General features: G+C 35.9%; 1 protein-coding gene across 8 annotated transcripts in view; it reads right to left on the bottom strand.

Moving 5' to 3' along the window:
- RBM39 (RNA binding motif protein 39) overlaps window positions 1–12,919 on the bottom strand; it is a 29,947-nt gene extending 17,028 nt beyond the window's left edge. For 2 of the 8 annotated variants that reach the window (XM_028523998.1, XM_036009770.1), the window contains exons 1-7: window positions 12,589–12,898; window positions 11,906–11,969; window positions 10,109–10,158; window positions 5,318–5,512; window positions 2,829–2,894; window positions 2,679–2,732; window positions 276–393 (exon numbers count right to left, since the gene is read on the bottom strand). In XM_028523998.1, the coding sequence (XP_028379799.1) occupies window positions 276–393; window positions 2,679–2,732; window positions 2,829–2,894; window positions 5,318–5,512; window positions 10,109–10,158; window positions 11,906–11,956 (534 nt within the window). In that variant the 5' untranslated portion in view covers window positions 11,957–11,969; window positions 12,589–12,898. Of the gene's footprint in view, window positions 1–275; window positions 394–2,678; window positions 2,733–2,828; window positions 2,895–5,317; window positions 5,513–6,623; window positions 6,696–10,108; window positions 10,159–11,606; window positions 11,680–11,905; window positions 11,970–12,588 lie in introns of all 8 variants that reach the window. The other 6 variants (XM_028524001.1, XM_028524000.1, XM_028524004.2 and 3 more) reach the window with 5 other exon arrangements.
- Between the last annotated feature and the right edge of the window lie 620 nt (window positions 12,920–13,539).

The following is a 13,539-nucleotide window of genomic DNA, read 5'->3' on the forward strand; positions in this document are numbered from 1 at the left end:
AGAAAAGGTATAGCCATCGTAAAAAATTTTAAGTCTGTCAATTTGTAGGCCTACTGCTATCTTTTGAAGGGCAACATGGTTATATTAATCAACCAACACTTATTAACTTCCAAGTAAGGCAAAATAGGAACATTACCAAAAATAAATTCTGTAAATAAATTCTACTAAATCACAAGATTTGGTGTTCAGATGTGTTATTTTATCTGCCATACCAACAATTATTAAATTGTTTGCAATTGCCACTTAGTTGACTTCCCTAAACAGGCGAAGATTACCTTTCCTACTGTTGAGAAAAACTCTTCCAAATCCCTTGGCCGAATTCTTGCTGCCAACTGCATGCAGAAAACAGTCCTTGCATCTCTTTCCTCAGGAGTTAAATTATCGATAGGTTCCCTAAGAGGATTAAGAAATACAGAATTTTGTAAGTTCCTCTCTTTAATGTACGCTTTCAGTACACAGAATAAACTTTACTGAAACTAGTCTGTCACTATGCCCAAGCCATATATAAAATGTCAATAGAGTAATTCAATGAGACTCAATTCATTCAACAGAATGAGTTTACTAAATGTTTCTTCTAACATGGTATTAGGGCAGCAATTTTTCAACTAGTGTGTGCCACAAGAATTTTTATTTTTTAATCCACACCAAAAGACATTTTTTTTTTATTGCTTTGAGAGAGAAACACTAACTGATTTTCCCATTTGTGCCCCAACTGAGTACTGAACACATAACCTGGATTATGTGTCCTGAGAATCGAATCCAAGACCTTTTGGTTGCAGGACAACAGTCCAACCAACTGAGCCACACTAGTCAGGGCAAGCATTTTTAAAATATGCAACACCTGACTTTATAGTCAGGGAAACCGACCTCTTTTCCCTTAGATTGTTGAATTAAAAAATGACATTTAACACAATAGCCACCTGGTGTGAATAAAATTTATTGTCAGATTGGCAAAAAATGTATTTTTTGGTGGGCACAAATTTTCATCATGTGCCACAAGATAAAAAAGGCTGAAAATCGCTACATTATGACAAAAAAAGTCCACTGACCTCTCAAACTTACAAATGCTGTTTTCTCTTGGATAATGAACAGCCAATTGAAAGTCTGAAAGTATACTAACAACAACAGGATATACCCCCAACTAGCCACAAATCAGACTGGTCCTAAGATAGTAGGATGAGTTCCCACAACAAACCATAAAATCGTAAAGTGAAACCAAGTTTGATAATCACAAAAGGTTATCGTTGAAAGTAAAATCCCAAATGATAAAAACAATTTGATGCTACAAAATTTATTTTATCTAACAAATTGAAATAGATTGTTGTTTATTAGTCTAGAACCATTTTACTAAGACTCTGCAAATCAGTATCCAAAGAAATGTTTCTTGATGGATATACAATACACACAGAGTAACAATTAAGAAAATAAAAAGCAGGAAACTATCTAGACAAGTATCAAATAGCCTTATACTTCTATATTTACAGAAGGAACTAAAGTGCCCAAATAAGGAAGGAAAGTACTACAGTACAATAGTAGAAATCTAATTTTATAAATTTCAAGGAACATAAAAGTATCTATTAACATTACCATTATAAAACACCACTATATGGTTAAGATTCTCAGTGAATACTTTATGACACAACATGCTCTTATCCCCATTTTGAATATTCTCAGGAATACTTCTGAAATACTCCATATAAAATTCTGGTAAATCCTCCATTGAGAAACCACCAACTGATTTTAAACACATTATCATAAAACTCAGGTAAAAAGCTGAACTAGATAGATCTAGACAAAGAGAACTGAAAGCGAATTTTCGGACATATTCAAGAACAAAACCTCAGTATCTGTCACAGAGAGTTTTCAAAATCATTCAAGTTTTTACCTAATCTTGGGATCATTAGAGTATACCAAATAACAGGATAAACTCAAAGTTAAAAGGTGCCCTTAAGGGAAGTCAGAACATCAGTAAAGAACAATGCTACCGTTTAATAAAATGTTGGTTGACCAACATGGTAAATTGGACAGATAAGCCTTGTTTATTAAAGGAAAATAATTCATAGAAACATTAAAAAATGAAATACTACTTAAGAACCAGTCAATTTGGTTAAGACTTTGTAAATAAAATACTTTTTCTCAGGAAAGAACTGATAAAAATTACGATTAACTACTTTCACGGAGGCCATTTCAGTAACTCAAATGTATTAATTCCAAAGATCAGTGAGTGAAGTCATTTCAAGGTTTCTATAGCTATCATTAAAAAAATTTAGTCAATATAGTCCTGGCTGGTGTACCTCAGGGGATTAAGTGCCTGCCTGGGAACCAAAGGGTTGCCAGTTTGACTCCCAGTCAGGGCACATGCTTTGGTTGGGGGCCGGGACCCTGGTGGGGTGTTGGGTGGGAGGAGAGCGTGCAAGAGGTACCCACACACTGATGTTTATCTCCCTCCTTTCCCCCTCTCTAAAAATCAATTTTAAAAATCTTTAATTTTTTTGTTAATTTAGTCAATACAAAAAAGGGAAATAACATTACATCTGCACATTAAAACAGTAATTACTGCTTAATTTAGTTATATGAAGTTAAAATGAAAGTAATGCATTAATAGTAATAGTATTACAAAAGGAAGTAAATTTAATATGGCTGAAGCTTTAAAGAAAGAAAAGAGTGACAACAGCTACCTCACAGGGCTCTTGTCTTTTCTGAATGGACTTTTGCTCCGGGAGCGTCGTCTGCTGCAAAGTTAAAAAGTATCAGAAGTTACCCAAACAAGTACACCACATTAGTTCCTTGAAAAACAATTTAAACAATTCAGAAGTATGTTTAAAAACCTTAATTTGATGCTATGAGGCAACCCAATCTTTCCTCGGATGGCACTGTTAAATTTTGGTCCGGAGCTAAAAAGGAAACACAAAATTACACTAGTTACAGGTTTAGGGTCTTGCTAAGATCACGTTCATGTGCTCTCCAGCAAGTTTAACATTGTTTAGGCTGCTTCTTTTCCACCTCCATTATGAAGAGGAAACAAGACTTTTTCTTTTAACTCTATCCCAGGCAAACTGCTCTTACAGTTATCCATCCTGGACCACTGAGAGGTGCCAAAACCAAAGGTTACAGCCTCAAAATTTCTTAAATTCTGAAAATGCTCTCTTATTTTCAGTCTATTGTTTTTTAAAAATTACACATGAATATATTCCTGAGGTTATAAAAAAGCACACACAAAAGTGAAAGTAAATCACCCTGAACTTCTCTCACACCAGGAATAATTACAGTTACCAGTTTGGTGTGCATCTTTGCACATCCTCTCAGGAACATACATGTATTTAACACTTAAGTACATATAACAATATTCATGTTTTCTTGAGGGACTTCTTTTAAAAAATAAGGAGACTATTTACATTATCACAGAAACTCCAAATTTCCATTTAATAGCAAGTCTCAGGGACTACATAAAAAAGCACATTTAGCACATCACACTTCACTTCTTTGTGGCAAATTATTCCATTGTAAAGATGAAGTTCACTGATTCTTCAAAATCCTTTTTTGAGGACAACATATTGATGTTTTTTAAAAAAGATTAAAAAGGCAACTATTCTAAGAAAAAATAACACAATAAAAAATTGTAATAGCAACTATTTTAAAATATAGTTTTATCCTGTATTCTAAATAACTCTAAAAAGGCTCAGCGGTATTTGAGCCTTTTATTTCGAATGACCAAACTAGAGAGACAGTCAGATGTCCCTTAGTGCTCATCCTGTTGTTCTTTCCCAGAAGGGTAATAAAAATGAAGTAACTAGTGGTCTGTGACCCACCCATTTGGATTCATTTTCATGAAATCTACACATACTCAACATTCAAGCAGTTTCAAGTAAATTAATTTATATTAAATGAGTCCTTTGTAATTCAAATGGATACTTAAGAATATACATTTCCTGGGCAAATTTAAGCCCTAATAAGAATGTATTAAAATATTCTACCCCCATTAATTATTAAAGTCCCAGTTTTTGCCTCCATAGTTAGAAATTACCTGAAACCAAATGTGAAAACTAAATCCATTTTTAAGTCAGACCAGAATCACAGGCTGACTTCAAGTATTCATCACTAAACAGAGAAAACAGTATTCAGAATTTATTAAAGTAATCCTCTTCTCTATTTAGTTCATTCTGATTAAAAAAATGCAGTAAACTTTGATAAATTGGACAAAAAGCAAAGTTATTTTCTAATATAGAGCATTCGGAATCAAAAAACATTATGGTCCCTTTAAGCTCTTGAAAGGTTAACGAATAAGCACCTAGGAAGAACTTAGAAAACAAATAGTTCAATTCTTTCCATTTTCAAGATTTAAGAACAAGAATCAGAACTCAAAGGTGAATAGCTTCAAATACCAAAACATTTCATGAATAGCATTATAGTGAGTGCTTTCTTTATATTCTCTTCTCAATGCTCATTAAGTTTTTCTGATAATTGTTACCTTTCTTAAAAACTAAGAAAACAAAAACTCAGAGGTAACTTGCCCAAGTGTCAGAGACAAGACTCTGATTTAGTTATCTGTGAATTCCACTTTCATCCATTCAATTTTTAAAGTTAGAAGTGTTCATTTAAAGTAAGAAGTGTTCATTAATCCCATAATTTACAACAGTGCGTTGAAGAGAAAAGCTCTAAGGACTGCCATATTCAATCCTTGCTTAAAAGCTGCAGGTAGGCGCTTTCCAGGTATTAATACAATTGAGAGTTTTTAAAATGATTATAATGAAACTTTATAATATACTTAACCACATCCAACTTTCCACAGTAATTTAAGCTTTCAGGCACCGTTAGTGCTTTATTTTAAAACTTTAAATACAATGCATAATGGAGCCCCCCAAATCATTATTATCCAGGAGCATAGACCAAATTCACAAAGGGTCTGTCATTTCAGCTGAAAACAGCCACACAGACAACATTATTAACTAATTGCATATTTGACTTTTAAATAAACTTATGTTCAGTAAATGTTCACAAACCTCCAAGTTTTCAAGTATTCGGTACTACATTTATCAAATCTTAGCACTCTAGTGCTGTAGTCCAGTTTGGACTGGCATACAGTTATATTACTTTTATATGGAATAAAAAATAATCTGTATGCCTAGAATAAAACAAAAGTTACATGTTTGTCCAGTTTTTCACTTTACTAGTCTTTCAATGCAAATATCCTTATTTAATACTTTTTAAAATAACCATATTGAAAAGTAAAATTTCACAGTTCAAATCACTCAGATTAAATTGCTATCTGGACACCTGGCAAATGACTTCAACTATAATCATAATCATAGTTACATACTAAGGACTTCTGTAGCGGCCTCTAAATCTGCGATCTCGACTTCTTGAGCGGCTCCGTCTCCTTTCTTTGCTTCTACTTCGCTTCCTTTCACGGCTTTTGCTCTTTTTCCTTTCTCTATCTCTGCTTCGCTTCCGTTCCTTACTTTTGCTTCTTTTTCGTTCATGACTACGACTTCTGCTCTTGCTTTTTTTCCTCCTAAGGAAAAAAAAACCCCATTATTATCTTACTGGTATAATGATCTGTGAAAATATATTCCTTTTATGGCCAGAATTTATAAAATCTTTTTGTAAATTTACTTTGCCATTTTTATGATCATATAATGATACACAATCTTATTTACGAATAAAGTAACTCCTAGGTAAAGTAAACAATACCCAACCTTTGCCTTCTACTACTGAACATCAGCAGTCAGTTGACAAAAAATATTTGAGAGAGGAGGGACTATAATGATAGCCTGAGTCAGCTACAGGTCTAAAAAGGAAAGGGCTTTAAATAAAGTTTGACCATCTTATAACTGGCCAACAAGTACTACTACAATCCACAGGACACAGTAATAAACCAATTATTATAACAGAATGTTAACATAGAAGTATTAGTGCTAAACCATATGTAAGAATTGTCATTAAACACATTCATTTCCCAAAAGTCAATTTCGATCCAATTTATTCATGTATTCTTTTGTCCTTTCACCGGGCCATATAAACATCAAAATTTTGGTTTCCATGATCAAAAAATTACAAGTAACAAAAGACAGTAAAATTTCAGTAAAATGCATTCTGACACTCATATAGATGCTACTGTAACCATTTCAGGTATTTTCTTTTGAAACTTATGAGTACATGGGAAAATGGAGTATGCCACTGTTATGTCAGTTTATAGCATGTGGGGTGCAATTAAAAACAGCATCATCTATATAAATCTTTGCAAAATTTCAAACTCTGAAAGGTAAAAAAGCCAGTCAATCATATCTTTCTGTTCATTTCTATATTCTTCACAACATATCACTCATTTCATAGTTAAATCTTACAGTCTATACCTGTGCTATCACCCAAGTTTTAGAGGTGCCTTCAGATATTTCAATATAAATTGAAAGCCATTTCAAAATAAACTTATTCCACTAAAATGTCAACTTATAGTAGCTAAAAGATGAAACATTTTGACAACTCTACCATCATTTGGAGATTTCATTTAACTGTTTAGTTTTTATCAAAGTAAAGTTAGCACAAGAGCAACCGGAGTCTGCCTCAGAAAACCTGTAAGTAGGCCATCTTAGAGTGCATTGAAAATAGAAAATGAAGACACCCACCTTCTGGAATCTTGAAACCCACACTCCAATCACAAGGAGATGTAGAGCTTTCCAAGGAGGCAGAAACTTTGTCTAAAATTTCAAGATAATCCACCTGACTGTCAGAAATGTATATGCTAGGTAGCACATGACAGAAAATTAGGCTACACTCATTATTTATATGTCATAAAAGCATGCCCAAAGGGCAACAGATAACATTCCAACTTTGTTACCTGAAAAACCTGACACTCTTAAGGAACTCTGTGCAACAGCTATAATCAAAAGTCCTGAACATAATCAATTAGGGGACAAAGTAAAAAGTAACTCCACAAGTTTTGCTCTGCTTATAGATGGCCCATAGAAGAGAGGCAGCCAACCTCCCTGTTTACCTTTTTTTAGGCCCAAGACTTATTTTAACAAAGGACTTGAAAATTGAAGAGCTAATTTCACTTTAAGGTCTTCCTAGGATTTTTTTAATGAGTCCCCACCCACATCTGAAGGCAACCCCAGACAGGTAAAAAGATAGCAACATACTAAGACATTGAAAATGTACAATCCTCTGCATAAAAGCCCAGACAAAAATTTAAGGGTGTAAGAAATCAGTCTATAGCTTCAAAGAACATTTATTAAGTTATCTAAAAAGAAGTTATATAAATCCATAATAGTCAAATCCTGTTACAACTTAAAAGGGACTTTCCAAAGTCTTTAGTGGCAGTGGAATTTTGTACTGAACATCATTGAAGTAAAAGGTCCACTGGGCTGGGCCTTTGGACTTTTTGGTTATATGGCCTCTGCTGTAAAGGTGTTTTGCTATAACTGGATTTGACCTCTTCCATGTAAGAAGATCTAAATTTTAAATGCAAAGTACTCTGGAAAATAAGAAAAAAATAGAAAAGTCATTTATTCCAAAATTTATAGATAATCCACACCACAGTAGCCAATATATTTCAACTGTGTCATTTTATTATTACTCTTTTTTGAGTAATTCCTAAAAGAATTTAACTGAATAAATGCTGATTTAGATTTTGTTAAACTGGTTACACTAACAAGTAATATTCCCATGAAGGCAAGCTCCAGGACTTTAAAAAGCGCATTTTGATGTCTTGCCAAACTCAGGTGTATAGTTCTTTAATTGATAATCAATTTGTATTATACTAAACTTAGTTCCTTTTGCTATCGGAATACAACTGAGTACATGTATTGAGAATCAAAACTATTTCTTAAAAGAAAACATTTACTGGTCCCTCTCAATTCTCATAATGTATATTTTCTTACCACCTTAAAACTACATCCAACACTCAATGGCTTTTAAGACAATGAAGTTTTAAGATGAAAATTGCAATGTGGCACCTTTCTTTGGTTGACTTAACTTACGCCAAAAACTAAAGCACTGAACATTTTGCTTTACATTCGATCTATCCCTAAATACAACATTTCTCTCCTAGATAACTTTAAAATTAAATTGGAAGATTAATTCCCTTCAGAAAAATGGGAAAAAGTTCCTGATTGAACAAGGGAGCCATTTATTTAATCAGCTATACATAATTGGTGAGATGTCTGAAGAGAAATAATTTGTACATTTAAAAAGACCCTAGATGGTAGTTGGAATGTTTTGGAAAGTTCCTCCCTTAGTCAATGATCCCTATGATCAATTAAAGAAAACTGTCCATTGTATTTAGTCCCATAAGACTATTTACATGATAAAGGCCGCTATGCATCTATCATCGTGACCTTGTAAAAACTTGGTAGCTTTAATGGGCTAAGATGCAGGAAGTATTGTAAAACTGAAAATAACATTAGCAAGAAGGAATGACATCTAACAATTGTACAAGGGCCCTGGCTGGTGTGGCTCAGTGGGTTGAGTGCAGGCCTGCGAACTAAAGCGTCACTGGTTAAATTCCCAGTCAGGCACATGCCTGGGTTGTGGGCTAGCCACACCCCACCCAGTAGGGGGCACACAAGAGGCAACCACACATTGATATAATATCAATATATCAAGTTTCTCTCCCTCCCTTCACCTAAAAATAAAATCTTAAAAAATTAAAAAAAAATAAAAATTGTAAAAGAGTCTGTACCCCACACTGCATGTTCTCATCTTTTCCACACTTACAATGAGAGCTTTACCTCACCCGCTAGTCTGGACTAGATTAGCTTATTTCATGATATATGAATACCCCTTCCTACATCATCTTTGGATTACAGAACTGCCAATTAGAACCATTAACTAGGAAACAGTTACTTTGGTAAAGGTCTAAAACCAGATACATTAAACCATACAATGGTTGATTGTCTCATATGTAACAATTCAAGACTAAACCAAACCTAATACCTATAACCTGTTGTGATTAGTGAGTAACTATAACAAACTTCCACCAGAAAAAAAAAAAAAAGAAAGAAAGAAAAAAAAAAGGTAGGATGTTTTATATCATTTTTAATCCATTACTCCATTATTTTAGGGAAATTATAATGAAAAAAATGTAGCAAAGCCTAAATAATTCCATTCAACAATTTTTCATATTTTTATGAAATTATATCAACCCACCTAACAAAGTAGTTATGAGAATGTTGAGGTAGTGTATTATTATAAAGCACTCTGAGCTCTTAAGAGGAAAAGAGCCACCCAAAACACAAAGAAACAAACAAAATCCAAGCAATGGCTATTTATCTTTGTGCATTAAGTCATGAACATGACAAAATGTTTTAATGACATCACAAATATAGGCTAATAAAACAATTGCTGTGTATATCACCATTTGTTATTAAGAATCACTAATTTTAGAGCTGAAAGGAAACTCCAATAGCATCCAACCTTATAAAATAGATCTAATTTAATCTATACTATTACTTAGAACTTTGTATACTGTATTCTGTTCTAGTCTAAAGCACTGAGTTATTACTGTTTTGGATTACTCATTTAACTCTATTAACTTGTGTCACTCAATTTTTCAAAAACTCCATTCTCACTATTAAGTTTACTAGAGTTTTAAAAGCTTCAAACAAAAGATATGTAAGAGGAACATAAGAAGTACTTAAGTATGCTACATACCATTATGACAAAAATAGTCTTTAAGCAGCATGAAGCTTGGCTAATTCATAGCTGACTCCTTCAATAATTTAGAAGACTTTCCTTGGCCTGATTATCTTGTTACCTTTCCCTCTTCCTAACCCATCTTCAGTGAATGTTAGTTTAATTGATAACATTACTAAACATTAAACCAAAGTTAATAAACTGAAGATAAAGACAAGCTGTAATATAACATTCATACAAATTGTCCTGGATGGACTTGGAGAGGAAGGTGTCCAAAAGGTCCCTAAAACCATATTCTGAAATCTAGGGAAGGAGTCCCCAGTTTTATATCCTCAAATAATTTCTAGTCCCCAAAAAGAACCAGTTTTCTAAAAGAGGCAAACAAAAGCTTCCACAGACAACCTTAGTTTGATGCTTTGGCCACAGAAACACAAAACTAAGTCCTGCCCCCCGCCCCAGCTCCCTTCTTAAAACTTACTTTTTGCTACGTTCTTCATGGCCATTAGCACTGCTCAACTTGTTCTCATCCTAAGCAAGGTTGATAGAAGAACATCATGAGGACGAAGTGGTAACATTTCAAGTTGTCAAAGGGTAAAGGGAACAGGAATAAGAAAATACAAAACAATTTTAAAACTAATTACTTATCCATAGTTTAACATGGAAGGCTATAAAAAAATTTAGATGGGTACGTGTTTAACCACTTTGTTGCTTACAATTAAGTCATCAAGATACAAAAATAAAAAGGCATATTAACATGTTAAATTTTACTTTCTTACATAAATATTAAGTTATCCAGATTTATACAGTGTTGAAGTGGTTAAATAGAGTTTCTTTAAAACATGAATAAAGTCCTGTTTTGAGTTTTATTCCATGTGCTATGGTCCCTTTGGTCAGTACCATGGCTCTATTTCTGCCTAAGCCCCAAGTGGCCATGCTAGCAGCCAGCCACTATGGATTTCCTGTGACCGATGCCATTCCTGAGATCTTCGCCCATTTCCGTTGGAGGGTTGGGACTGTAAGAGCTTGATGCCACCTCTGTCACACATCTCGCCCTGAAGCAAACAGGGATTCACACTGCTTTAGTAATGTTGACTCTCAAGAACCCAAGAAAGTCAATTAATAATCCACCAGTCCAGCCTAAACATTTCCTACTTCCATACCTGTTTACACGGAATTACCTCCATGTTTAACTAAGACACAAGAATCTTAACATTAAAATAGAAAGCTCTTCAAAAGACTTAAGCATTATTAAACTAGGTACACTATTTAAAGCTATAAAGAATTCATCCAAATTGGTACCACATGGTCGTGCTATACACTCCAAAACAAATGTATTATTTTAAAAAGGTTTAGCGCAATGTTTATGTTAAAGCTTGATCACACCAGTTATAGAAGTTTAACTGCTAACTTACAAAGCTTATAGTTTGTGACACCAGTGATAATGCATGCATACTGCTATTTTCACCACCAACTGGTGAAAGAATGAAAAGACACTTTAGTTTCACTGTGATACTGAAATGGGTCAAAGACTATTATTACTACTCAAATTCCTTTGTAGTTTTTTAGTGTGAAATATGGCAGGGACTAGTTAAAAATAAAACAATATGGAGAACAGTGAAACAGTCACCAAGTGACTGTAAGTTGTGATACTGCCTTTTGCTTTTTTTTTTTTCTATTCAGGGATCCAAGAATTTTAGTGTTTTTTAAGCAGATCACCACCTGCCTGTTTTAATATTTTACTATCACCAGTCTTTCACATATATAGAAAAATATTTTAAATCTCACCCATTTCTTCTTGTAAGACATTAAAGATTTGCTTGCCACAGACTGGTTTTACTTTGTTATTCTTGGACCCCTGCTATTTTCCCAAACCACTACATTCACCTTTTTGCTATACCAAACTGGAGCTGGTAATTCTTAGTTGAGTCATTTTACCTAGGGGACCACGGTACAGCGATAAGTCACTCAATTACTACCTTATGATTGACAGTTCACACTGGAATCAAAGGTGAATTCATGGGAGTAGAGGTGAGATATCGTTAGGCAAGTCTACAAAGAGAGATAGATGGGCATTTATTCATCACGCTGAAGTGAAACTACTGCACAATATTATTACATCAATAGCATATATTTACTTTTGCAAGTTATACGTAATGCATCTCTGATAAGATAAATCAAGAGGGCTCCGGGGAGGTTAGTTTACATTTCAGCAGTAGTTTCGTGAATAATGCTAAATCAAGAAATATATAAACCTCACCAACACTTTTTTTCTCACCTTCTTGTAAGGAGCCTCAAGCATTGCTTCAATATCAATATCGTCTGCCATTTTCTCTAAACGCCTATGGAAACAATAAGGTAATTCTATAAGTAAATACTATTTCATTTATGCTCCATTTCTTACTCAAATACTCCGACACTTCACAAAAACATTTTCGAAAGCCCAGGCATGACTGATGTAGCACAACGCACTTTACCAGGCTTGGTAACTAAATGTGAAATTCCTTTAAGATTACATTAAAATAAACTAAACGTTCGACTTTTAAAACCCTGCAACGAACTCCAAAAACATAACCCGGGAGCCTCGAGCGAGCGCGCCTTTCCGCGCAAAACTCGCTCTGCCATTTTAGAAGCCGGGGAAACTCCCTCGGTAGGGACGGGTTGTGTGCCATGGCAGCAGCGTTCGGCTGGCGCCATGTTGCGAGGTCGCGGCCGGCCCAGGCCTCGAAGGAACAGGTCGCCATCTGCCCGAGACCTCCCTGGGGTTCGTAACACCCAAGAACCCTAAAAACTACTCAACCGGAAAAAAAGGGCGCGGTCGCCAAAATGGGGCCGATTTCTACAAAACCTGCCCTCCCCCACCGTCGCTAAAAAAACGCCTAGGGTGTGTTCCTCAACCCAAGAAAAAAAATCAACCTCAAGAAATCTCTTAAAATACTAGAGTTCACAACAACTACTTACCTGTGCGGGCTTCCGGGCCCCTGTGGTGCTCGTGTTCAGAAAGAAGAGAGCTGCTGCAGCTGCCGCCGCTGTAGCTACAGTTAAGCCTCTAGGCCCGGGCCGCGGTACCGCCCAGCCCGAATTTCAGGCTCCAAGGGCGGATAGGCCCGAGCGAATCTAAAAGAAACAATGGGATTAGAGAAGCCCGCTCGGGAGTGCAGCACGGCGGCTTCGGCAGCTCAGAATCCAAGCCTGCGACAACGTCCGCAGCCTCCCTGAAATGGCGGCCGCTGCTTCCCCGTATTCACATTCACTAACACACATATACACACACACAAACACACGGGGCCTCACAGAGCCCTTAGCACGGGCTCTCGCGAGAAACTGCCTGTAGTTTCAGACTGGAGAAGATGAAATATCGCGAGATCTAAGGATGAAGCCCCAGCAACCACGGCCCAATCTCGCGCAATGATTGCGCCACAGATATTCCCTTCCCCCTTTCAGAGAAGCACTTTGACTCCTCCTTCCGGATTGGCGTCCACATCTCGCGAGACCGCGCAAGTTGCTAGAGCAAAGGCAGTTGGTACATTTCATGTCAATCCTTTAGAAGACTCAACGCTGAGTGGAATTCGGTTGTCGCCACCTCCTCGTGGCGCCTCCCTATAGCTCTCTGAAGGTTTCATCCTCAAAGCTAACCGCCCCCGCCTTCCCCGGGGCCTCCCACCCGTATGTCTGTCAAGGTCGCCATAAGGCAATCTAGTCCATATGGCGATAGAATAAAACAAAAAACGGTCTTATGTAGATTATCCGCCACAGGTGAAGACGAAGTAAAAAGCACGTAAGAGAGAATGCAAGAAGAGACTGTACAGGGATAGAGGGTTAAGGGCTGTAGAAAAAAAATATGTCCCGGCCTTTTGGAGCCCTTGGGCTATGCTCTTCCTCTGCTATCCAGCTTCAGAACCCCCTCGGAAG

This window comes from Phyllostomus discolor, chromosome 9 (assembly GCF_004126475.2).
Source record: "Phyllostomus discolor isolate MPI-MPIP mPhyDis1 chromosome 9, mPhyDis1.pri.v3, whole genome shotgun sequence".
Taxonomy (NCBI): Eukaryota; Metazoa; Chordata; class Mammalia; order Chiroptera; family Phyllostomidae; genus Phyllostomus; species Phyllostomus discolor.